This window comes from Salminus brasiliensis, chromosome 2, assembly GCF_030463535.1.
Source record: "Salminus brasiliensis chromosome 2, fSalBra1.hap2, whole genome shotgun sequence".
Classification (NCBI taxonomy): Eukaryota; Metazoa; Chordata; class Actinopteri; order Characiformes; family Bryconidae; genus Salminus; species Salminus brasiliensis.
In genome coordinates, this window is record NC_132879.1 from 6399416 (window position 1) to 6424928 (window position 25513).

Below are 25513 nucleotides of genomic sequence, written 5' to 3' on the forward strand. Positions count from 1 at the left end.
TACAGTCCTACCACGACGTCTCGCTAGGGTGGTTATTCCCACTGTTAGATCATAATGTTCTGATATGACGGTGTGTGTATTTCTCACCAGTGGGTTGCAGGACTGGTTGCCAGTGATGGCGCTGCAATCTCCAGCAGAAGCGTTCAGAGCAACAATGTTGTACACGGGGCCTCCAGATGTGGCCAGATATCTGCACACACACCCCGCTAAGGACTGAGGCCAATTCATTTTACAGCAGAGTCTCTGTTTATCAGTCGATCAGCTGATCATGAAACACACACACACACACACACACACACACACACACAAACAAAGGATACAGTGCAGTGATTCCCCAGTAACTAACACACACGAGGAGCATCACAAAGGTAACGATTGGATAGGACAGCGTCGACATCATGTAACCCACCGCCCTGCACACACACAAACAAGAGACAGAGAAAACTCAATCAATCAATCAATCAATCAATTGATCAGTCATTAACAATGAAAAAAAGTAGAAATCAGGCCCAATAAAATGTAAAATCATGAAAATGTGGTGTGTGTGTGGGTGTGTGTGTGTGCATACTTGCTGGACTCCTGGATGAGGGCGATGGCTATGAGGATTCTGGTCCTCAGGAAAATCAGAGTCAACAGCAGAAATGCCTCAACCACACTGAGTATGATCACTAAGAGAGTGAGAGAGCAAGCCAGGGCAAAAGAGAGAGAGAGTGAGCGATCACACAAAATGCCCCAGATTTTGTTACAACAGTGGTTCCCCAACCCCGATTCTGGAGAACTTCCTGCCCTGCACATTCCAGCGGTTTCCTCCAGCTTCAGCTCAGGAAGCTGGATCAGGTGTGTAGGGAGCAGGGTAAACAATAAAGGTGTCGGGACATGGGTTCTCCAGGACCAGGGGTGAGAACCCCATTCAAATGTACTTACAGTGCAGTATAATCCCCATAGCAAAGCGTTGGTCAGTACTGTAGGATGCAACACTCTGGAGCAGCAATGAGCACATGACCCTAATGTCACTTTGGGATGAGCTGGAGCTGCAGAAGTAGAATCACCCAGCACCAGAACCTGACTTGACCTCACTGATGCAATTAAATCAGCCTTGTTCTAGCATCTAGTGTAAAGCCTACCCAGACGAGAACAGGCTGGCACTGCAGCAAAGGAGGACCAACCCCCTATAGATACCCTTTATTTTTAGAAGAAACGCTGGATGGTTGTTAATGTGTTGGTGTCTGTTGTTGACCTAAAATGGGCCGACTCCTTATTTTTAAGTGTTGGTTCCTCTCAGTTGTTCTTAGTCATGCTCTTACAGGGAGGTTTTCCTTTTGAATCATGGTTCTGCTAAGCGGTTCTTCTTAAAGCTCTTCAGAAGGTTTGTGGTTCCTCTCAGTCACTCTTCTTAATGCTTAAATCTTTTAAATCCTGGTTTCTTTTACTGTTTCCTCCTCATGTTCTTATGGAGGTTCTCCTTTTTAGTCCCAGCTCCTCACCTTGGTCCTCCTCATGAGGAATAACCACTGATGAGCACTAAGACCCAAAAAGAGAACCTCCCTAAGAGCATGAAGAAGAATCACTGTAAACAGACTGAGACTCAAAAGAGAAACATAAATTACTTGGCTTCATGTTGTCAATTTAGGTGAAGGTCCCAGTGTCTGGATAAGGACCTTCATAAATAAACGCTTCTAATTTATTTCTTCATCACTTATTTATTACTACAGCGTATTATTTAATCAGTAGAGTTCAGTGCGAGGTGGCAGACAGTCTTACAGAAGGCCAGCCAGGTGTCCCTGATCTGGAGGTAGACGTTGACGTTGGTAGTGAAGCCCACACTGCTGTAGGTCAAGGTGGAGTTAGCCAGCTGCATGTACTCATTATAGCAGTACCAAATACCTGAGAAAGAGACATAGACAGAGACAAGGAGAGAGAGAGAGAGAGTGAGAAATGGACTTGAAATGCAGCAATTGAGACAGACGTGACTGAAGTTCAGACCTTCAGCTATAACTCAAGGGATTGAACACCACCACTGAATGAACCGTTTAGGAGTTACCCTCATTTACACACAGTCTCTCCATTTTCACAGCCTCAAAAGTAATTGGACAACTGGCTAATGAGCAGTTTTGGGACAAATTAAGGAGATAAGGTCTGCAGCTGATTCTAAGGGTAGAATTTGCATTACTGGGAATTCTCAATATGCGGTCCGAAGAGGAGCGTGCGGTAAGGAGAGGTCTTTAGCAGTGGCCAAATTGGACAAGTTGGTACATTCTTAAATTTAAGGAGTGGACTATTGAGCTCAGAAAAACCAAAAAGACCACGGAGGACAACTAAAGTAGACAATCACAGAATTCTGTCCTTGGTAGAAAACCCCTCTTCACAACATCTACTCCAGTGAAGAACACTGTGGAGGAAGTAGACGCATCACGGTTTACTTCAAGCCAAGCTCTAAATGGTCTAATAGTGGAACACATAGGACTTAGGACATCCTGCATTATCGGGTCGGCTGAAGGAAACGTGTCAAGTCCTTACCCTCCTAGTGTCGGGAGCATTGCTAATGCTAGAATGAGCTACAAAAGGGTGGGTTGATTGGCAGTACCAAATTGGGGGAGAGCTGATTAGATCTGGAACATGATTCTTTTAACAGATTATGTTCAGATTATTATAGTAGATTATAATAAGAGTATTATATAAGAGTTCATGATCCAAAGTCACACCATCTGTCAAACATGATGGAGGCACTGTTATGGCATGAGAATGAATGGCTACCAGTGGAACTGGGTCACTGGTGTTCTGCTGACAGAAGCAGCAGGGTGTGTAGAGCTCTACTTTATGCTCAGATTCAGTCAAATACTGCTGAACTGATAGGATGACAATTCACAGTACAGATGGAAAGTGACCGTCAAAGCAATAGAACATGCCGTTGAAGCAACCCAAGCTTCAGGCAATGAAGTAGAAAGTTCTGAAGGGGCAGAGATAGTCACCTGGGCCTGGCAAAGCAACTTAAGTGAGGAAACTAAGAAGTTGATGATGCCCATAAGTCTCATGAGACTTCAGCTGTTGCGCTGTTAGGAAGTAAATGCTCCAACTATGATCCTCAAACTGTATCATGGGTTTATACACTGAACTTTGCTCAGGGAATACACTCGCGCACACACTTACCAAAAGCTCCCACTGCCAGAACTCCAATAATGAGTATCCAGACCAAGATACCAGCTAAAAACCTCAACAGCAGGAGGAACAGCAAACTGACCAACATAGCAATCACCAACCCACTGAGAGAGAGAGAGAGAGAGAGAGAGAGAGAGAGAGAGAGAGAGAGAGAGAGAGAGAGAGAGAGAATGAAGCTCATAACATTAATATCCAGTATGAAGCTCTAATAGCATTAATATCCAGTATGAAGCTCTAATAACATCAATATCCAGAATGAAGCTCTAATAGCATTAATATCCAGTATGAAGCTCTAATAACATCAATATCCAGAATGAAGCTCTAATATCATTAATATCCAGTATGAAGCTCTAATAGCATTAATATCCAGTATGAAGCTCTAATAACATCAATATCCAGAATGAAGCTCTAATAGCATTAATATCCAGTATGAAGCTCTAATAACATCAATATCCAGAATGAAGCTCTAATATCATTAATATCCAGAATGAAGCTCTAATAATATTAATATCCAGTATGAAGCTCTAATAACATTAATATCCAGTATGAAGCTCTAATATCATTAATATCCAGACAGTGCCACTGATACAAGCACTGGAAGCTATATGGGTACTAATAGTGGATCTATGTGGAGAATCAATGTCAAATATGTTTAATAATTTCTACCTCAAGCATCTGTTTTTCCCCCAAAGTTTTAATCTGATGACATTTCCACACATCTCTGCAGATATTAAATATTATAATGTCACAGAGTGAAAATTTGGTAAAGGTGCCACAAGAGGGCGCAGGGTTTCAGACTCACAGTACGATCCACTGCCATGACGAGGCAAAGTCTGCAAAGATCCGCACGCCAACGTCCCTGGCATTAAAACCCTTCACCAGGTCACTGAGAGAGAGAGAGACAGACATTACTGTTAAAATGATTAACCCGACACCTCTCATCACCAGCTAACCCCAGAGAACAAACCCTTATGCTACCAAGACTACAAACACTGACTCGGCTCAGAGCACCAGCGCCCACACACTCACACAGACCCACACAGACAGGAGAGAAAGAGCAGGGTTAGTGTGTAGGACTCTGACAAACTCACTTACACTACTACTACTACTACTACTACTACAAGCAGTCAGAACCAGCAGCGGGGCAGAAACGGCACGTTCCATAAGACATCCAGCTGGAGGTGAGGACAGAGTGGACCACCATCCAGCTACAGACTGAAGGAAGAGAGAGAGTGGGGAGTGGTGGTGGGGGGTGGACTAACAGTATTTCAGCAATACCAGCAACAGTCCAGGATAATGGGTCTGATCTAGGGCAGTAACTCTCAGGCTGCATCGGTACGTCCTGTCCGATTTCCTTGCCCTTCGTTTCCATATGGCAACGAGATCAGCCCAAATCAAGCTAAGCTATTCAGATGCAGCCTCAGTCCTGTACATCAACCTCCTCGTGGAGAGCTACCTTTTTAATTTTCCATATTTAGTCAAATCTGGGCAAAGTTGAGCAAAAACGAAATCAAACTAAGCCAAACTAAGCATTCAAAACGTTCAGTCTAGAAATGACTGTGGAGGAAAAGCAAAATATGGTACAATATGGTGAACTGTGGCGTGACGCTACTCTCCTTATGTATAAACAGTACTTTGAGAACAACAGGCCTTATTTACTAACATCCTCCTAAGAATTTTCTCAAATTTGCTCTTGGAAAAAGAGCTCCTAATAAAGTCAAATCCGTGATGTATTTAACAGCAGAGTGCTCTTATAATGAAAGATCCTCCACTGCCCTCATAAACTGAACAAATCCCAAATATGAAAATACCACTGGACTGGTCTTAACATTAATAAAAATAAGGGAAATGTTTTTCTTCAGATAAAAGTTGAGATCTTTCAAGAATCTTATAGAGAATTAAGTATTAAAAACATCTGAGAAGCATGTTGTTAGCTGAGTGGAAGGGGAAGTGGTGTAGGGGAAGTGTGTAGAGAATGATTTCAATCTGGATTGTACTTCAGGGAAGAACAGAGGTTAGGAGAGCGAAGGAACAGCAGAAAGGAAGTGAGAAAGTGAGGTATGAACTAAAGACACTCTACTGGTGATGTAACGGATCACAAAACTCAAAAAGGAGACGAATGTTCATTTTAGTTTCCAGTTTGAAAGTATTTTGTTAAAGCTTCGTTTGTATTAGTGACCTTTATTTTGACACTGTCTGTTTGTTAATCAATTTTAGAGACTTTTATTTTGACAGTCTGTTTGTTCGTATGTATTAGTGGCTTTAATTTTGACTCAGCCTTTTAGTTTGTTTCTATTAGCGACTTTTATTTTGATAGTCCGTTCGTATGTATTAGTGGCTTTTATTTTGACATGCTGTGTTTGTAGCTTGGTATTAGAGGCTTTTTTTTTGACAGTATGTTTGTTCGTATGAATTAGTGGCATTTATTTTGATTCAGCCTTTTAGTTTGTTTATATTAGTGGCTTATATTTTGACATTCTCAGTTTCTGGCTTGGTATTAGAGGCTTTTATTTTGACAGTCTGTTCATATAAAATTAGCGGCTTTTATTTTGACATGCTCTGTTTGTAACTTGGTATTAGAGGCTTTTATTTCGACACTGTTCGCATAAAATTAGTGGCTTTTATTTTGACGTTCTCTGTAGCTTGGTATTAGAGGCTTTTATTTTGACAGCCTGTTCGTATGTATGAGTGGCTTTTATTTTGACATGCTCTGTTTGTAACTTGGTATTAGAGGCTTTTATTTCGACACTGTTCGCATAAAATTAGTGGCTTTTATTTTGACGTTCTCTGTAGCTTGGTATTAGAGGCTTTTATTTTGACACAGCCTTTTCAAGTTGGGTAGGTGGAGTCGGTGGTTCTGAGGTTGACTAACTTGGCGATTCCTCCTGTTTACACTCAGCCCGTCTCCATCCGAGACCCCCACTCCTCACACTAACAGACCTCTGCTCTCCTCTCACACACCAGAGTGGTGGAGCTGCAGGTGTGAGGCTGTACTCGAGGTGCTGCCTTCCGGCTCTGGGCTCAGTGTCTACAGACCGTACCGCTGCTCAGTCTGTGTGTTCACTGCAGCTCCGCGTCCAGGCTGAGGGAGCTATTACTGTCACAGCAGCAGTAAAACTGGTGTCCATGCACGCCCTGAACCGCGGGAGGTGATCCGTGATCCGTTACACCACCACTCTCTACAGCAAGGTCCTACACATGAACACACTGATCACTCACGCTGAAAACACTCCTCCACTGCCAACAAAAGAGAAAGAGGTTACTGTGGCACAGAGTCGAGGGGGGTGAGGGGGGAGTTTCAGAGAGGAGCACACAGCATAACTGATATGCTTTCATTTGGGGTCGGAACAACATGCAGAGCTCCAACCCTGGATCAGCCACTATTTTAAAGCTGCACCCATTGCTGACACAGATGTGCAAAAGCACACACACAGCTTGTCTAGTCCCTGCCAATAGAATAGGACACTCTGGTGGAGATAGACATGTCTCTGGAGTGATGGTTGGTCCAACTCCATCCAGTACTTCTGGTCAGAGTTGGAGAGTCGAGGTGCTGAGAGGTGGGGTGGACATCATCCAACATCCTGACCCAACTAATGATCGTGTGGCTGAATGCAATCAAATCACAACAGTAATGCTCCCAAATCTAGTAGAAAGCCTATACATACAGACATACACCATATATCATTACTGTCACACAAAACCTTGTATGTCCATTTTTGTTGTTTTTTTTACTTTTTGACATAACGTGAATCTTCCTCGTCTTTGTCCTGGGCCGAACGGACCAATGGAAATGCTGCAAAATGACTTTGATGTGGTCGTTGTGGCTCAGCAGATAACACCACCTCCTGCAAGGGAGCTCCCACACCATGTGGGAGGCCAGGGGTTCGATTCTGAGCCATGCCACTGTAAGTCGCCCTGGATAAGAGCTTTAGCTCAACGCCATCAGTGTAAATGATCGTTTTACACTGACTTCCATTGTCCTTTTCCTGTAAAGCTGACATTTTGTAGATACAAGGCCGCAATGATATGTACTGTATTCCCTGTGGTGTACCTCAAGGTTTAGTTCTTAGACCTTGGCTGTTTTCCTTCTGTACTGAACACATTATCATTAACTGTATTATCATGAGGTTTAATTTTCACTGACAAATCAAAGATGTTTAGTTCGCAAACTAGACCCAGCGTTCTTTAAATAATACTACTAACTACATCTAACAAATCTTCTACCACCCTTAAGACCGTTTACCATTTTAAGAACCATCAGGACGAGGCCTCAGTGACGAACCAGCAGCAACACCAGAATTAATAAATGTGAAGAAGGTGAGATGTCGGCGCCACGGTGGATTCAGATAATAGTTTTCAGACTGTTCGGCTACGACGGCTTTTCTCCAGCTTGGTGCTAGGATGGCAGAGGCATTGTGTAGTGTAGGTTGAGCATCATGGCCTCCATACTGACTTCTGTATTTAGTAGCATCTAAGCTTAGAGATATCTTTGGATTCTTGTCTATAAAAACTAGCTAAAGGGTATTTTGTGAGCAAACAGTGAAGCACTGGATAAGAGTGTCTGCTAAAGGCCTTAAATGTAAATGTAGGTGCATGTCAGTACACGTCCCCAGGGGTGCACAAATATTTGCAGACTCTACACTGGTTATGAATAGAGTCTAATTCGATCATCTTTCAGGCGGGCTGGACCTAAAAACGATCCTACCATCTCCTTTGAGAACTCGCTGGTCACTCCTTCTACAGAAGCTGGAAGTCTTGGTGTAGTCATGGATGATCGGTTATCGTTCTCAAGTCATGTTGCAAACGTAACTCGGTCCTGCAGATTTCTCCTGTACAACATCCAGAGAATTTGACCCTTCCTCTCTAGAGTGTCACCCAGGTGCTCATTCAGTCTCTCGTCACTTCCAGACTTGACTACTGCAACTCTCTTCTGGCTGGTCCCCCTCTACGCCCCATCAGGCCCCTGCAACTCATCCAGAACATCTTCAACATTCCTAAATTCAGCCATGTCTCTCCACTGCTGCGTTCTCTCTTCACTGGTTCCCTGTAGCTGCTGCCTGCATCAGATTCAGAACCCTGATGCTGGCCTGCAAAGCCAAGAACGGCCCAGCACCTCCGTACACCTCTGTACTGGCAATGGTCAAAAGTCGATCTGCACCAAGAGCCCTTCCAGCTTCAAGTACGGCTCGGCTCGACCAGCCATCCCTCAAAATCCACGGAAGACCAGCGTCCAGGCTTTTTTCTGTCCTGGCACAGAAAGTGGTGGAACGAGCTTCCCCTGGGTGTCCGAACAGTAGAGTCCAACGCTCGCTGTCTTCAAATGCAGACTGAAGACCCTCCTCTTCTGAGAGTACTTGGGTGAATAGCAGAGTACTATGGTTTCCTTATTGACTTGTGTTTAGTAGAGTCTAAACTTAGAGGATCTTTGAATTTTTAGCCTTTTCAAACTAGCTGAGGTTTTTCTTGGGTAAATAGTGAAGCACTTTTGTAAGTCGCTCTGGAGAAGAGCGTCTGCTAAATACCTTAAATGTAAATGTAAATGTTCCAAACTACATCCAAACGTATAATACTGACGGTCTAGTGCTGGTGCTGGTAATCAATGTTTCTTTCCATACTGTAAATAAATGAAGAAAATGACGTATGTAAATTCTTTACCCCGTGGCGTTCCTGATCGCGTCCACAGTCTGATTGTGATCCATTCCGGGGTAACTGAAGGAGGGAGGGATGCCATCACTTGATGTCATTCCCAAACTGGGCAAACACCTCCCCAAAACTGCAGAGAGACACAGAGGGAGCTTGAATGTAGGTCAATAATAATAATAATAATAATAGTAATGATAAACGCAGTGTCACTAATGTGAAGCACCACCATTATAATTCAACTAAAATGTATGGTAGTACTGACCGTGCCCCCTTGTGGAGACTCTTCAGCCCGCTTAACAAAAGATTTGAGGGACTAAGTGGATCAGTAAGTTAGTAAGAGAGTCTGCGAGTCAGTCAGTGAGTGAGTCAGTGACAGTCAGTGAGAGTGAAAGAGTAACCGGCTCAGTGAGAGTCAGTGAGATAGAGATAATAATAATAATAGTAGCTCAGAGTCAATAAGGGAGTCAATGGATCGGTCAGTGAGTGAGTCAGTGACACAGTGCGTCATTCAGTGAGAGTGAATGACCAAGCCAGTAAAACAGTGAGTCAGTCAGTGTGAGTGAATGAGCCAGTGAAATAGATTGATTCAGTGAATGATTCAGTAAGTCATTCAGAGAGAGGGTAAATGAGTGACTAACCAAGTGAAGCAGCAAGTCAGTCAGTGAGAGTGAATGAGTGACTGAGCCAGTGAAACTGAGTTGTTCAGTGAGTGATTCAGTGAGACAGTGAGAGTGAATGAGTGACTGAGCCAGTGAAACTGAGTTGTTCAGTGAGTGATTCAGTGAGACAGTCAGTGAGAGTGAATGAGTGACTGAGCCAGTGAAACTGAGTCGTTCAGTGAGTGATTCAGTGACACAGTGAGAGTGAATGAGTGACTGAGTCAGTGAAACAGTGAGTGATTCAGTGACTCATTCAGCGAGAGTGAATGAGTGACTGATCCAGTGAAACTGAGTCATTCAGTGAGTGATTCAGTGACAGTCAGTGAGAGTGAAGAAGTAACCGGCTCAGTGAGACAGTCAGTGAGACAGTGAGAGTGAATGAGTAACTGGGTCAGTGAGACAGTCAGTGAGACAGTGAGAGTGAATGAGTAACCGGGTCAGTGAGACAGTCAGTGAGACAGTGAGAGTGAATGAGTAACCGGGTCAGTGAGACGGTCAGTGAGACAGTCAGTGAGAGTGAATGAGTGACTGAGCCAGTAAAACGGTGAGTCAGTCAGTGAGTCAATCAGTGACACTGACAAGGTCAGTCAGTGAGTCTCTGAGGTGGTCTCCATGTTATGCAGAACATAAACAAGGCAGAAGTTAGAATCTCTGATGCTCTCCCATAACCCCAAAGACACAACCAGTGAAGCTGCACATCTATACCAAACATTTCTACTGAAAACGAGAGAGAGCGAGAGAGACAACACCTGAGGTGGTGGGGGTGTAGAAGTACGGACACAACTCCTTCTCAATGATCTGTGAAGCTGTCTGAAAGAGATAGAGAGATGATTGATTAAGATAATAAAGAAATACACAGCTGTGGTCAGAAGTGTCCATACACTCATCAAGGGCATGAATGTCAAGAAATATTGAACTCAATGTTTTCATTCCATCAACATGGGGTCAACATTACACATGCAGCACTCTTAATATCTGGTTAAATGGCTTCTGGTCGATGCCTCTGGTAGCCATCAACAAGCTTGTGTCAGAATTCTGGTTGGAGATTTGACTCTTCTTGGCAGAACAGTTAGACTTCTATTACACGTGTTGGTTTCCTGTTACAGACCCAAGTTCAAAGCACAGTCCTCATATTTTCGATTGGCCCGAGAGGGTCATTCTCTTGTTGGAACACCCAACTGTGTACAGGTTCATCATCTAGTTTTATGAAGAACTCTGAGGAAGTCCTGTTTCTTCATTATTCCATTCACTTCATGTAATTTATCAATTCCAGTGGCAACAAAACAGCCCCAGAGCATGACACTACCACCACCATGCTTAACAGTCAGTACAGTGTTCTTCCAAGCATCTTTGTCTCATCTGACCATAAAAGGTGTTCTCTGACCATTGAGGGTGGTATTTTTGGAGCGGGTGCTTCTTTCTTGGACGGCAGCCTCTCAGTCGATGGCGATGTAAAACTGATACTGGTGTTCCAGGAGTTTCAAGTTCATGGCAGGCCTGATCCTTAGACAACAGTCTCTAAACCAATACCCTTACAGCAGAGCATGACAGTTTGGGTCTTTTTCCAGACCATGGCCCAATAACTTGTATTTATGTACAGCTGTTTGAACGGATGATCTTGGAATCTGCAGTTGCTCCTTGGACTTTTCTGTTGTACCGCGTGTTGGTCAATCCAAAGAGCGTCATGATCACCATCAGGAAGTGAAAAGGGCTTGGCCAGTTTAAAGACATTATGGAACTGGAAAGTATATGGACATTTGTGACCCCAAACACCTGAACCTGTGACAATTTCTAGTTAGTTTTTATTAAAGGTGTATGATGTCACTCTTTTAGCTCATTTATAAAATCACTGAAAGCCCAATACTGGCATGACCTTCAACATGAGTGTATGACAACTTCCCACCACCACTAAAATAATATGAAATATTAAATTGTGGTTAATATTTAAAAAGTACACCAACATACGAGATTGGTTTTGCTGAGGTCGAAGGATGGCACACAGAGCTCCTGATTAAAATAGAGAGACACATTGGCGTTTGGGAGGTATGCTGCAGGATTCAACGCCCAGAAATCTGATGGACACGATTTCACACAGATCTAGAGAGAGAGAGAGAGAGAGAGAGAGAGAGAGAGAGAGAGAGAGAGAGAGAGAGAGAGAGAGAGAGAGAGAGAGAGAGGAGAAGAGAAGTAGGTATTGTGATATACACTGAGGTGGAGCTACAGTCTCTCATTAGGGTGAATATTAATAACACTCTAAATGTAGGTATTGTGATATACACTGAGGAGGTGGAGCTCCAGTCTCTCATTAGGGTGAATATAAATAACACTCTAAATGTAGGTATTGTGATATACACTGAGGAGGTGGAGCTACAGTCTCTCATTAGGGTGGATATTAATAACACACTCTAGATGTAGGTATTGTGATATACACTGAGGAGGTGGAGCTCCAGTCTCTCATTAGGGTGGATATTAATAACACTCTAGATGTAGGTATTGTGATATACACTGAGGAGGTGGAGCTCCAGTCTCTCATTAGGGTGAATATTAATAACACTCTAAATGTAGGTATTGTGATATACACTGAGGAGGTGGAGCTACAGTCTCTCATTAGGGTGAATATTAATAACACTCTAAATGTAGGTATTGTGATATACACTGAGGAGGTGGAGCTACAGTCTCTCATTAGGGTGGATATTAATAACACACTCTAGATGTAGGTATTGTGATATACACTGAGGAGGTGGAGCTCCAGTCTCTCATTAGGGTGGATATTAATAACACTCTAGATGTAGGTATTGTGATATACACTGAGGAGGTGGAGCTCCAGTCTCTCATTAGGGTGAATATTAATAACGCTCTAAATGTATAGCATTACTATAACTTCCTACACTGTTTTTTACTGTATAGATACATATACCGGTGTGTGTTACCTGAGTGGTGGGACACTGCAGACCCTGCAGTGCTGCAGCCATGAGGTTGGTGGCAGTAGCACATTGGAGGATATTGAAGTAAAACACATTGGGCTTATCTCTGAGAGAGAGAGAGAGAGAGAGAGAGAGGCAGAGAGAGAGAGAGAGAGAGAGAGAGAGAGAGAGAGAGAGAGAGAGAGAGAGAGACATTTGCTGAAAAATGCAAATAATAATAACCATATTCTCCATTTGCATGTGTACAGGGTGTGTGTCTGTGTGTATGTGTGTGCTTACTGGTTGGGTGTGATGCCACAGAACATGCCGGTGGAGTTGCGGGGGTACAGCACATGGCGGGGGTCTCCATACAGCCAAGCTAAAACCACAAATATGGAGATTTGTGTTTAGGTGGGGAACAAAAATTAGATCCAGACCTCTGAACCTCTCAGAGCTCCCCCGCAGAAAACGGTCACACCAAATGGTTATCAGAATCTATCAATCATTTTTCTATAAAACACTGATCAGCCATAACATTAGAACCATTGCCCAATACTGAGTAGATCCCCCTTTGTGCCATCACAACAGATCTGATCATTGACCTCTGAAGGTGTCCTGTGATATCTAGCACCAGGACGTGAGCAGGAGATCCTTCAAGTCCTGTAAGTTGTGAGGTGGGTGTTGCCGGTTCACAGGCTGTCCTTCCTTGGACCACTTTTGGTGGGTACTGACCACTGGGAACACCCCCACAAGATTTGATGGAGCATATCTGATACCTCAGACACTGTTTTTTAATTGTATAACATTAAAATGATGGAGGGATACGTGAGAAAATCGTTCCCCACTATTTACCATTATTATCACTGTATATGGCACTCAGAAGACATGTGTAGGTTCACCGGTGAATTTGGATAGTACATCAAATATATGTGGGTTGTAGTCATGGCAACATGACAGGCCTGGTTACATTTACCACCACGTCCTTCCTAATCTGTAATAGTGTGCTTGGATTAGTGCAATAGTAGTCGTTCAGTAAGCGTTCAAACACAAATTGTGTGGCCAAAATGCTCCCATAGAAAAGCACTGAAATGTGTCCGTAAACTTTAACCAAAAGTTCAGGCTTCTTTCCAAAGCACATTTTCCGAGCTACAACCTCTAAATTTGGTACAAACGTAGAACTGATCGTGTAGTTTTAATAGTGTATATATTGTATAGTGTTTTTTTTATACCGATCTGGCTTATCATAGTACAAATGTGTTATTAGTCATGGCGACTGATGCCCGATTCTATTCTAGGCCCGAAATCTGAGTTGTGAAGTTAAGCATAATTTTAAAACAACCCACACATAGTTTATTATCTCAATCATTTAATTATGGAGGAATTATGAAGATTTGGTGAACTTCCCCTTTAAAAAATCACATTGGTGCAACAGACTGTATAAAACAAGGCTGACCTACAGGACCGTCAACACACTCCTGACTTTCTAAAGTGGTTTTAGCTTCTCTTAAGTAAAGTGTGTGTACTTTCGAAAGATGGTTAGAGAAGTTGACCGTTGAACTCTTGCAATAACACACTCAATGGACTGTGACTGCTCTGTGTGTGTGTGTGTGTGTGAGCGAGAACAAACATTCCCTTATGATAGTAAAATAATAAGGAAGTATTTTTTCCAACGTAATGGTTACATTAACAGGAAACTGCGTTAGTGTGTGTCCTCAAGATAAAGAACACCACAAACAGAAGCCTGTTCTCCTTTAACCAAATTAGCATCTTCACAAAGACTCAGACCACATTAACACCACCAATCTCGAATGTAGTCCATCAACCAAGTCTGAAGTTTGGTGTCAATGTCGCGAACAAGCAAAGGAAGCTACTGTACACCAATTAGCATAGTGCTAACGGAGTTATCAATTAACACAGACTAAGGTACATTAGCATTAGCTAAAAGCAGTGACCGCAGCCATGGTCCACCCAAAATGTCCACTTAAATTTACTTCATTATTATTAAATCAAACAAAACACTCATTTAAAAGCACACTGGCTGAATATGACACCGATCATCCATAACATTAGTACCACTGATGAAAGACGTGAAAATCGGCATCTACAGTTTTTTCATCTGTCAAGGGTTGGGATCTACATATTAGGCAGGAAGTAAACGGCCAGTTCTTGAAGGGGATGAAGGTGTTAAAATCTGAGCCACTCCGGTATTCCCGGTATGCAAAGCGGTTTAAGAAAGAACCTAAGAAAAGGTGACCGGGTCATGGGCACCTAAGGCTCACTGAGGAGATCCATGCAGGTCCCACCCACCTCACAACTTACAGGACTTAAAGGATCTGCTGCTAAATGTTAGTCTTGGTGCCAGAAACCACAGAAAACCTTCACAGGTCTTGTGGAGTCCATAGTCAGATCTCCTTACATTTATGGTATTTAGCTGACGCTCTTATCCAGAGCGACTTACAAGGTTACTTGTATTACAGATGTGGGTCAGTGTAGTGTTAGGAGTCTTGCCCAAGGACTATTGGTGTAGCACAGCACAGTCACCCAGACCGGGAATCGAACCCGGGGACCTACTCAATAATAGGCAGGTGGTATTAATGCTATGGCTGATCAGTGTATGTGAGGTTGCGTTTGACATCTACCAACAGAACCCCAATTCAGACAGTCTTCATAACTCTCAGGTTATTAAGTGTCAGACCCACCAGAGCTGTTCATCATAATAATAATAATAATAATAACAATAATAAATCACATTATTATTATTATTATTATATTATTATTAACAACAACAACAATAACCATCATTATTATTATTGGTGTTATAATAATAACAACAACAACAACAACAATGGTTATTGTCATTATTATTGTTAATAATAATCACCATATTGTTAATAATAATAATAATAATAATAATAAACAACTACAACAACAATAAAAACAACGTTTATTATTATTAACAACAACTAAGCAAGCCGTATTTTGTCACTGTCCTGCAAAAACCCTGTACCTCATTTCTTGCCATTTTTGAAACTGACATAATATGAATCTGGCAGTTATTCTTTATGTTGTGTCCAAATTTAACATAATCAATCGACCAATGGAAAAGCGCCAAAATTACCTGGAATAAAATCTTTTCCATTAAAAGTTAAGAAAGCTTTTCCTACTCCTGTTAATATTGCTGTTTCGGAGATCCAAGGTTTTTGCATGACAGCGTCAGTGTGATAGTCTATATAATTGGAGTTCGAGTGGGGCGGTCAAGTAAGAGATCATCAAACATGAGTCAACTATACTGTAAAAAGAGAGACTGTAGGTTCTTACCCAGAATTCCCACCACCATGTACCCAGTAATGACCAGCATGAACAGCACACAGCAGATGATGTCAGTGCAGCTCCTGCAGGACAACAATTTATGGGGTACATGTTAGAACACACACCAACACACACACACCAACACACACACACCAACACACACACACACCCTGCACATGCAACAATACTGACCTATTATGAATTGGTCCATTGAAAGTTGGATCATACTGGGCAGCGGTACCTGAAAGACAAATGCTGGTTATTATTGCGCACAGTCTACAGTGTCGTTATTATTGCGCACAGTCTACAGTGTCGTTATTATTGCGCACAGTCTACAGTGTCGTTATTATTGCGCACAGTCTACAGTGTCGTTATTACTGCGCACAGTCTACAGTGTCGTTATTACTGCGCAGTCTACATTGCACAGTCTACAGTGTCGTTATTACTGCGCACAGTCTACAGTGTCGTTATTACTGTGCACAGTCTACAGTGTCGTTATTACTGCGCAGTCTACATTGCACAGTCTACAGTGTCGTTATTACTGCGCACAGTCTACAGTGTCATTATTGCACAGTCTACATTGCACAGTCTACAGTGTCGTCATTACTGCGCACAGTCTACAGTGTCATCATTACTGCGCAGTCTACAGTGTCGTTATTATTGCACAGTCTACATTGCACAGTCTACAGTGTCGTCATTACTGCGCACAGTCTACAGTGTCATCATTACTGCGCAGTCTACAGTGTCGTTATTATTGCACAGTCTACATTGCACAGTCTACAGTGTCGTTATTACTGCGCACAGTCTACAGTGTCGTTATTACTGTGCACAGTCTACAGTGTCGTTATTACTGCGCAGTCTACATTGCACAGTCTACAGTGTCGTTATTACTGCGCACAGTCTACAGTGTCGTTATTACTGCGCACAGTCTACAGTGTCGTTATTATTGCACAGTCTACATTGCACAGTCTACAGTGTCGTTATTACTGCGCACAGTCTACAGTGTCGTTATTACTGCGCAGTCTACAGTGTCGTCATTACTGCGCACAGTCTACATTGCACAGTCTACAGTGTCCTCATTATTGCGCAGAGTCTACAGTGTCGTTATTACTGCGCACAGTCTACATTGCACAGTCTACAGTGTCCTCATTATTGCGCAGAGTCTACAGTGTCCTCATTATTGCGCACAGTCTACAGTGTCATCATTACTGCGCACAGTCTAGTGTCGTCATTACTGCACACAGTCTACAGTGTCGTTATTATTGCGCACAGTCTACAGTGTCCTCATTACTGCGCACAGTCTACAGTGTCATCATTACTGCGCACAGTCTACAGTGTCGTTATTATTGCGCACAGTCTACAGTGTCGTTATTATTGCGCACAGTCTACAGTGTCCTCATTACTGCGCACAGTCTACAGTGTCGTTATTATTGCGCACAGTCTACAGTGTCCTCATTACTGCGCACAGTCTACAGTGTCGTTATTATTGCGCACAGTCTACAGTGTCCTCATTACTGCGCACAGTCTACAGTGTCGTTATTATTGCGCACAGTCTACAGTGTCGTTATTATTGCGCACAGTAAAGACACTGCAGTGGCACATCCATCCATCCTAAAACATCGGCTCTTTTATGTGTTTACTCTTGGTGTTTGTATTCCCATCTGTTAAACCAGCTCAGCAGGAACCGAACCCTTCAACACATTCATCCTGCTGAAGCTGACGTGTACTAAAAGCCCTAAGTCTACTAAAATAATCAGCTGATTAAACATTGCAGTTCACTAAAGGCTGAACACCGTTCACACCAGAGCAGGACAGCAGGTCTACAACACTCACTGTGCCTACCTGTAAAACTCTATATAACATTAGAATAAACCCCAATAGAGTTCCTTACAGGTAGACACACTCATTGACCACTGACTTTATGTTTATTTGGGTTTATTCTAATGTTATATAGAGTTTTACAGGTAGACACTCTCACTGACCACTGACTTTATGTTTATTTGAGTTTATTCTAATGTTATATAGAGTTTTATAGGTAGACACACTCATTGACCACTGACTTTATGTTTATTTGGGTTTATTCTAATGTTATATAGAGTTTTACAGGTAGACACTCTCACTGACCACTGACTTTATGTTTATTTGAGTTTATTCTAATGTTATATAGAGTTTTACAGGTAGACACTCTCACTGACCACTGGCTTTATGTTTATTTGGGTTTATTCTAATGTTATATAGAGTTTTACAGGTAGACACTCTCACTGACCACTGACTTTATGTTTATTTGGGTTTATTCTAATGTTATATAGACTCAATTACAGGTACATAAAGTCAGTGGTCATATACTGATATGTTGTTCATCACTGCACATACTCGTGACTCGCTCGCCCACTGAGAGTTTACATTTGTCCATGGCCTCCATAGACCCACTGCTTAGCAACCATGATGCTTTTGCTATTTTTTATTTTTGAGAGAGAGAGAGAGAGAGAGAGAGAGAGACTTTTTTTGATCTGTGATTTCTTTAATGCTCTCTTTTCACATCAGTTGCAGGGATCCTGACTTCCTAAAGAACATTGAGGATGTAGACAGTCTTATTTTAGAGCAGGCTGTACGGCAGGGTCAGAGGGACTCCCGTATGGTTCAGCACTCTGAGGATGAACAGTCGACTAAGTCACTAAGTCAAGACCTCGGCACCAGCAATGCACTCACTGTCAGGCAGAAATTTCCTCTATCAGACCATAACCAAATGAATGTATCTCTCAAACTGCAGGGGCACTGACAGGAATGTTGGGCTCTATGAAAAGATATTAAACTGGGCCCCACAACTCAGTCACAGGACCTTAGAATCGTCCCGACCCCCAGAACAACAGAGATATCAGCAAATTCTGGAAGCTGAAGATGAATAGTTTAAAATATCATGTGGTCACTTAACCATTAACAGTAACAGAAATATGGAAGCCAGGAAAATGTGTGTGTAATATATACATACATATACATATATATATACACACACACACACACACACACACACACACACACACACACACACACAAACAGTGACAATATCACACCAACAAAGCTACTGCCAATCTGAATCTCAAGGGTGAGAGAGATTATGTGTGTGTGTGTGTGTGTGTGAGAGAGAGCATGAGAGAGTGAGAGAGAGAGAGTGAGAGAGAGAGAGTGTGTATATTAGCATAGTGATTTGAATGCAGTTTGAATAGAGCTTATAGAGTAAGGTGAGCGGCCCCTCCTCTCAGACCCTCGGGGTGAAAACCTCGGGCTGTACTGTGAAAGACTGCGTTTATTCAGGAGGAGCTGCCCCACCATGCCGGGTGTCTCAGTAACCTGCTCTTCAAGCTGAACGGTCTCCAAGATCGGTTTCCTTCACTTCCTCCACAGCACACTCATAACAGAACGCACGGCAACAGACAAGAATATATTACACAAACAAATCTTACAAATATGAGTAAACATGGTCAGAACTCGGCAGCGTGAATGCCACTAAAACACAAAAACGGGAAAGCGCGACTGCTGTGCGTCTGACTGACTGATCAGATTCAGCAGGAGCTCAGAGCTCTCCTTTTATAGACTGCTGAAAGCTAAAGAGGAGAGAAACAGCTGGATTCCAGGCCCTGAAACATGTAGGAGCTCACTGAGTGGTGGAAAAAACCCAAGCCCAACATAGCTGTGAGTTTAGCGACATGCTAAGTTCAAGGAGGAGGAAAAGCCAGCAATGATGGATGAGCCAGTCTGGCAAATGAGCCTGAAAACAGTGGAAAACACTTGACTAAGACCGTTCACTCGACTCTGAGCTCTCAGATTTGAGGTGGGATTTGAGTCTCACACATTGCTGGTTCACCGTTGGTTCTTTAGTAATGGGGATGGATCGCTGTTGAGTCCAGCTGTCCGGCCGTCGCCCGTTTCATTCCCGGTTTAGATGTTTTCCCTAACAGACGCTGCAGCTGTGCTGCTGAATGTTTTAACACTCAGTCCGACTAAAGGGGGCTTGGGAAGGGGACGTCAGTGTATACCCTCTATAAAGACTAACTGGTCCTCTGAATGGGAGGGGGGGGGTTGGGGGATCAACAACAATAACAAAAAAACACCTTCTCCACCTTACACACACACACCCACCCACACCAAATCCCATCTGAGAAACCAGTTCCACCAGGTCATTACATTCTGAACTACAGCCAGATCATATTACACAGAATTACCATAGAGAGCAAGAGCGCGAGAGGGGGAGAGAGAGAGAGCGCGAGAGAGCTGTCTCACTAGGCAGGTCTATCTACATTTTTACTGTCCAGGAGATCTTTAATGCGCTCCTTCCACATCAGTCATGGACTCAGCAGACAGTCTGACCTCCTGAAGAGCACCGAGGATAAAAAATCCTAAATATTTTAACAAAAACATGGTGACAAAAAGAGCAGAGAGAGTAAAATAAAAAATGACAATTAAAAATACCTTTAGAAATACTGCTAAATGGTTTCATTAGTTTATTAATGCTATTTATTGGTAATAACCACCTTATAAATGATCAATATGCAGTTTGAACACAAATAAAAAGGCCAACAGGGAGCGGTCTCTCAGCAGTTAAAGCTCAGACGGTGCTGATCTTCCCCATCAAGCCATGTCAAACCTCTCGGCTTCAGCAGATCCACCTCGGCAGGTCACTGTGCCCATTTATTAAGGGCTTATTAAGGCTTATTAACACCAAATAGGATCTAAATGGCTAAAATTGTCTAAAATGTGAAGCTCAGAATGTAGTTACTTTATATACTATATGGACAAAAGTATTGGGACACCTACTCTTTGTTCATTGTTTCTTCCAAAATCAAGGGTATTAAAAAGAGTTTCTCCTGCTTTTATCGGAGTAACCGTCTCTACTGACCAGGGAAAAAGACTTTCTACTAGATTTTGGAGGAGCATTGCTGTGAGGATTTGATTGATTGCATTCAGTAACAAGCGTGTCAGTGAAGTCACAATGTTGGATGATTACCACCACACCTCAGCCCCAAATCCCCAACTCAACCCAAAGATATTGGATGGGGCACCACTCATCATTCTCGAGAACACAGTACTTCCACTTCTCCACAGCTCAATGCTGGGGGGCTTTATACCCCTCTAGCCCACGCCTGGCATTAGGCAACAGCATGGTGCCAATAGGTTCATGATTATCTGCTACAGAGAGCCCTATTCTATTGGCAGTACTTCTCTACAGGGACTAGACAAGCTGTGTGTGTGTGTGTGTGTGTGTGTGTGCATTTGCACGTCTGTGTCAGCAACGGGTGCAACTTCAAGTAGCTGAATGCATTTATTAGAAGGAGTGTCCACAAACATTTGGACATATAGTGAGATAGTCAGATGATCACTGGTGAGTAATAAGATCCGCTGCTGGTGTTAATCTGCAGTAGGTTATTAACAGATCTCTGCTGAAGCGTGATGGAGAACACACAGTATCCAGGAACAGGATCAGGAACCCGCAACATCTGAGCTGCAACAGTATGGAGAAATATGAGCGTCACTGTTTGAAAAGCAGCAGATCACTGCTGACCTTTTTTATCTATAAGTGAGAAATGATTACTAATTGATGAATAACATTAATTAAGGCAATGAACCATTCCTAAGACCTTTTGTGATCAATATTTGAGCCAGCTACTTTTAGAAGCTCTAAGATCTCGATCCTAAAGAAAGGAAAAGGAAAAACCTATATAAACAGCCTGTTGTCGCAGTTCTTCTGGGTGTGTGTTGTGTGTGTGCCCATGTCCCTGTAGATCTTTGACCGTGACGTTCAGCAGAATCATTATTCTGAGCTCTAAAACTGTTTATATGACTGCGCAGTCACTGAGGAGTCATTTCCCTTCAGTGAATCCACCCAGATCACAAGTTACTGAACTACTAAACACTGAGTCAGGAGACACACACACACACACACACACACACACACACACACACACACACACACACACACAGAGCGTTACCCTCTAAACCCTTCAACAGCACACAGATCTAACAGACAGTAGAGTAATCTGCAACCTTAGCTAGAAGGGTACAGCCATGGCCAAAATACTGGCACCCCTGCACTTCCTTCAGAAGATGCACCACTTCTCTCAGAGCAGTGCTGCTAGTTCGGCTTACCCATGTTTACTGGTGACACTAACTGCATCAAGAAATCCGAAGACCAGATACAAAAGAACGTCAGAGCGCAGTGTAGGGCCCAGTGTCAGAAAGCTGGGTCTCTGTCAGAGGTTATGGGTCACTCAGCAGGACAATGACCTAAAGCACACCTCAAAAAGCACCCAGAAATGAAGTGGAAGTGGAGTCCAGGTCTAAATCCTACAGAATTTCTCCTGGAGAGGCCTCAAAACAGCCATTGGGTGAAGTAGGGTTGCCAACCGTCTCATATAGCAACAGGACGTGCTTTGGTTCATATTTTTGGGGGGTAAATTTTTCCCCTTTTTCTCCCAAGTTGGGACTGCCAGATAACCCATGTGACTCTAGGATGCTCAGGACTTGAACTCTGAAACATGCGGCATCCCCCTGCAGCCGACACAAATGGTGGGAAGCGGCAGGTCCCCGGCTCCCTGTGCTGGCCAACGTCGCTTTAAGAGTGATGAAGGTAGAGAGCACCATCTACCCACCTGGACCTCAGTACGGCCAACTGTGCTCTCTCTGACTCCGGTCACTGATGGCAAAGTGGCATGGCTCGAGATTCAACTCCTGGGCCATAGTGGCAGCACACTAGACGGTGCTGAGTCACTCAGAGCCCGGATTCATAATGATCTACTGCCAGATAATAAACCTTTGACTTTTAAACAATCTGAAGAAAGTGTCGTTTTTAATCCGGACAAATCTGATGGGCTTTTGGGGGGGGGGGGTGAATACTTCGGCACGGCACTGGAGCTGTATGTGTACTCAGAGCCAACATAATCAAACAATTAACTGATAAACCTCACCCAGGTCTTTCTTATCAGAGAGGGAATGTGTACGCAGTCTCGTTATCAATGAGCAAAACTGATTAAGCATTTGAGGAAAATAAGCAGCATCTTCTCCTTCAATAGGTCAACAGCTCAACCGTACCTGACCACTCCCACTCAAAACAACAGTGGTTTCTGACACTGTACGACTCCCTGTTTTCTTTAAACATGGCAGAAGTCCATGGCAGAGCTGAACACAGCAGCAGCATCTTCAAACCTTGAGTCCCAGTTTCACCAAAGTTCTGAGAAGATCTGGGGTCTAAAACATCATTAAATCATCAATCACATCATTACAATGGTTTAGGGATACATGCACTTTTTGTCAGATTTGCCACCATTTCACCATCAACTGTCTATAAATAATGCTCAGTAGATACATGCAAGTTCACTCGTGGATTTGGATAGTAAATATAATGGCTATATTGGCATTGTAGTCATGGTGTAGTCACATCTGGTTGCCACCACTGTAAAGAAATACAAAGTTTCTCTTCAAGGAAGAACCACGTCAAACCCTGAACCATGCAGAAATGACTAGACATTCCCCAATAATAAATAAATAATAAATAATATTGCAATTGCTTTTTTAATTCTTATTTATATTGTGTATATAGTGTAAATTATTTATCCACATTTTTTTTTCTTGCTATCCCTTTCTGCTGTGACACTGAGAATTTCCCCACTGTGGGACTAATAAAGGATTATCTCATCTTATCTTATGTCATAGAACCATATAAAGCTCATATGTAACTGCAAGCAATTTAGTTAATATGTGATCAACCTCAGAACCGTAGTCTGATATGCCGTCTATTATTAGTATCCAGGTCCATTAATATGTAATCAGTGTCTGGAAATACTGCAGGTCTAATCAGACTGTGTTTACATATGAAATATGGGACAATACAGGCATTTATTATATTTAGCAAACAGCTGAAAAAAAGTACGGCCAATTGTGCTCTATCGGACTCCGGTCACTGATGGCATGGCTCAAGACTCGACCCCCGGGTTCTTGTGGCAGCACACTAGACCACTGAGCCAAACATATCTAATGGGCTTTTGGGGGGGGGGGGGTGAATACTTTTGCACGGCACTGGAGCTGTAGGTGTACTCAGAGTCAACATAATTAAACAATTAGCTTGATTAGCTGGATTATATCAACACAGGCATTTAGTATATTTACCAAACAGCTGAAATCAAGAGAGCTGATCTAGAGTCAGCTTTTGAAGGTGTTGGTTACGAGTCCACAACACTGGAGACACAACGTCCTGTACGTTTGTATCTAATCCATCAATCAATCTTATCAGAGAGTTCCTGAACAAATCTGGAAATACAGAACTCTAAGAAACGCACCGGGTAGAGAGGAGTAGAGGTTTAGCCCAAATACTGATCTGACAGTTTTACTGGTGTTTAAAGCACAGACTGAAGCTCTTTTGAACTAAAGGTAGTTTCAACACCTGAAAGGTTGTGCTGACGAGATCAGACATCACTACAAAGGGACATAATGAGTGGCCTGTGGGTTTCCCATCAAGCCCGGTCAGCATCTTCTCCTTCAATAGGTCAACAGCTCAACCGTACCTGACCACTCCCACTCAAAACAACAGTGGTTTCTGACACTGTACGACTCCCTGTTTTCTTTAAACATGGCAGAAGTCCATGGCAGAGCTGAACACAGCAGCAGCATCTTCAAACCTTGAGTCCCAGTTTCACCAAAGTTCTGAGAAGATCTGGGGTCTAAAACATCATTAAATCATCAATCACATCATTACAATGGTGGAGGGATACATGCACTTTTTGTCAGATTTGCCACCATTTCACCATCAACTGTCTATAAATAATGCTCAGTAGATACATGCAAGTTCACTCGTGGATTTGGATAGTAAATATAATGGCTATATTGGCATTGTAGTCATGGTGTAGTCACATCTGGTTGCCACCACTGTAAAGAAATACAAAGTTTCTCTTCAAGGAAGAACCATGTCAAACCCTGAACCATGCAGAAATGACTAGACATTCCCCAATAATAAATAAATAATAAATAATATTGCTATTGCTTTTTTAATTCTTATTTATATTGTGTATATAGTGTAAATTATTTATCTACATTTTTTTTCTTGCTATCCCTTTCTGCTGTGACACTGAGAATTTCCCCACTGTGGGACTAATAAAGGATTATCTCATCTTATCTTATGTCATAGAACCATATAAAGCTCATATGTAACTGCAAGCAATTTAGTTAATATGTGATCAACCTCAGAACCGTAGTCTGATATGCCGTCTAATATTAGTATCCAGGTCCATTAATATGTAATCAGTGTCTGGAAATACTGCAGGTCTAATCAGACTGTTTACATATGAAATATGGGACAATACAGGCATTTATTATATTTAGCAAACAGCTGAAAAAAAGTACGGCCAATTGTGCTCTATCGGACTCCGGTCACTGATGGCATGGCTCAGGACTCGACCCCCGGGTTCTTGTGGCAGCACACTAGACCACTGAGCCAAAAATATCTGATGGGCTTTTGGGGGGCACTGGAGCTGTAGGTGTACTCAGAGTCAACATAATTAAACAATTAGCTTGATTAGCTGGATTATATCAACACAGGCATTTAGTATATTTACCAAACAGCTGAAATCAAGAGAGCTGATCTAGAGTCAGCTTTTGAAGGTGTTGGTTACGAGTCCACAACACTGGAGACACAACGTCCTGTACATTTGTATCTAATCAATCAATCAATCTTATCAGAGAGTTCCTGAACAAATCTGGAAATACAGAACTCTAAGAAACGCACCGGGTAGAGAGGAGTAGAGGTTTAGCCCAAATACTGATCTGACAGTTTTACTGGTGTTTAAAGCACAGACTGAA

The 25513-nt window shown here is 42.6% G+C and overlaps 1 protein-coding gene across 1 annotated transcript in view; it reads right to left on the minus strand.

Annotated features, from left to right (window-relative positions):
• Window positions 1–25513, minus strand: part of slc44a4 (solute carrier family 44 member 4) — a 39842-nt gene that overhangs the window by 8721 nt on the left and 5608 nt on the right. Inside the window, exons 2-14 of the mRNA XM_072674232.1 lie at window positions 15863–15911; window positions 15680–15753; window positions 12662–12740; window positions 12389–12488; window positions 11424–11555; window positions 10208–10268; window positions 8812–8929; window positions 3959–4042; window positions 3148–3260; window positions 1762–1884; window positions 569–668; window positions 321–413; window positions 88–190 (exon numbers count right to left, since the gene is read on the minus strand). Coding sequence (XP_072530333.1) covers window positions 88–190; window positions 321–413; window positions 569–668; window positions 1762–1884; window positions 3148–3260; window positions 3959–4042; window positions 8812–8929; window positions 10208–10268; window positions 11424–11555; window positions 12389–12488; window positions 12662–12740; window positions 15680–15753; window positions 15863–15911 — 1229 coding nt within the window. The remainder of the gene's footprint in view (window positions 1–87; window positions 191–320; window positions 414–568; window positions 669–1761; window positions 1885–3147; window positions 3261–3958; window positions 4043–8811; window positions 8930–10207; window positions 10269–11423; window positions 11556–12388; window positions 12489–12661; window positions 12741–15679; window positions 15754–15862; window positions 15912–25513) is intronic.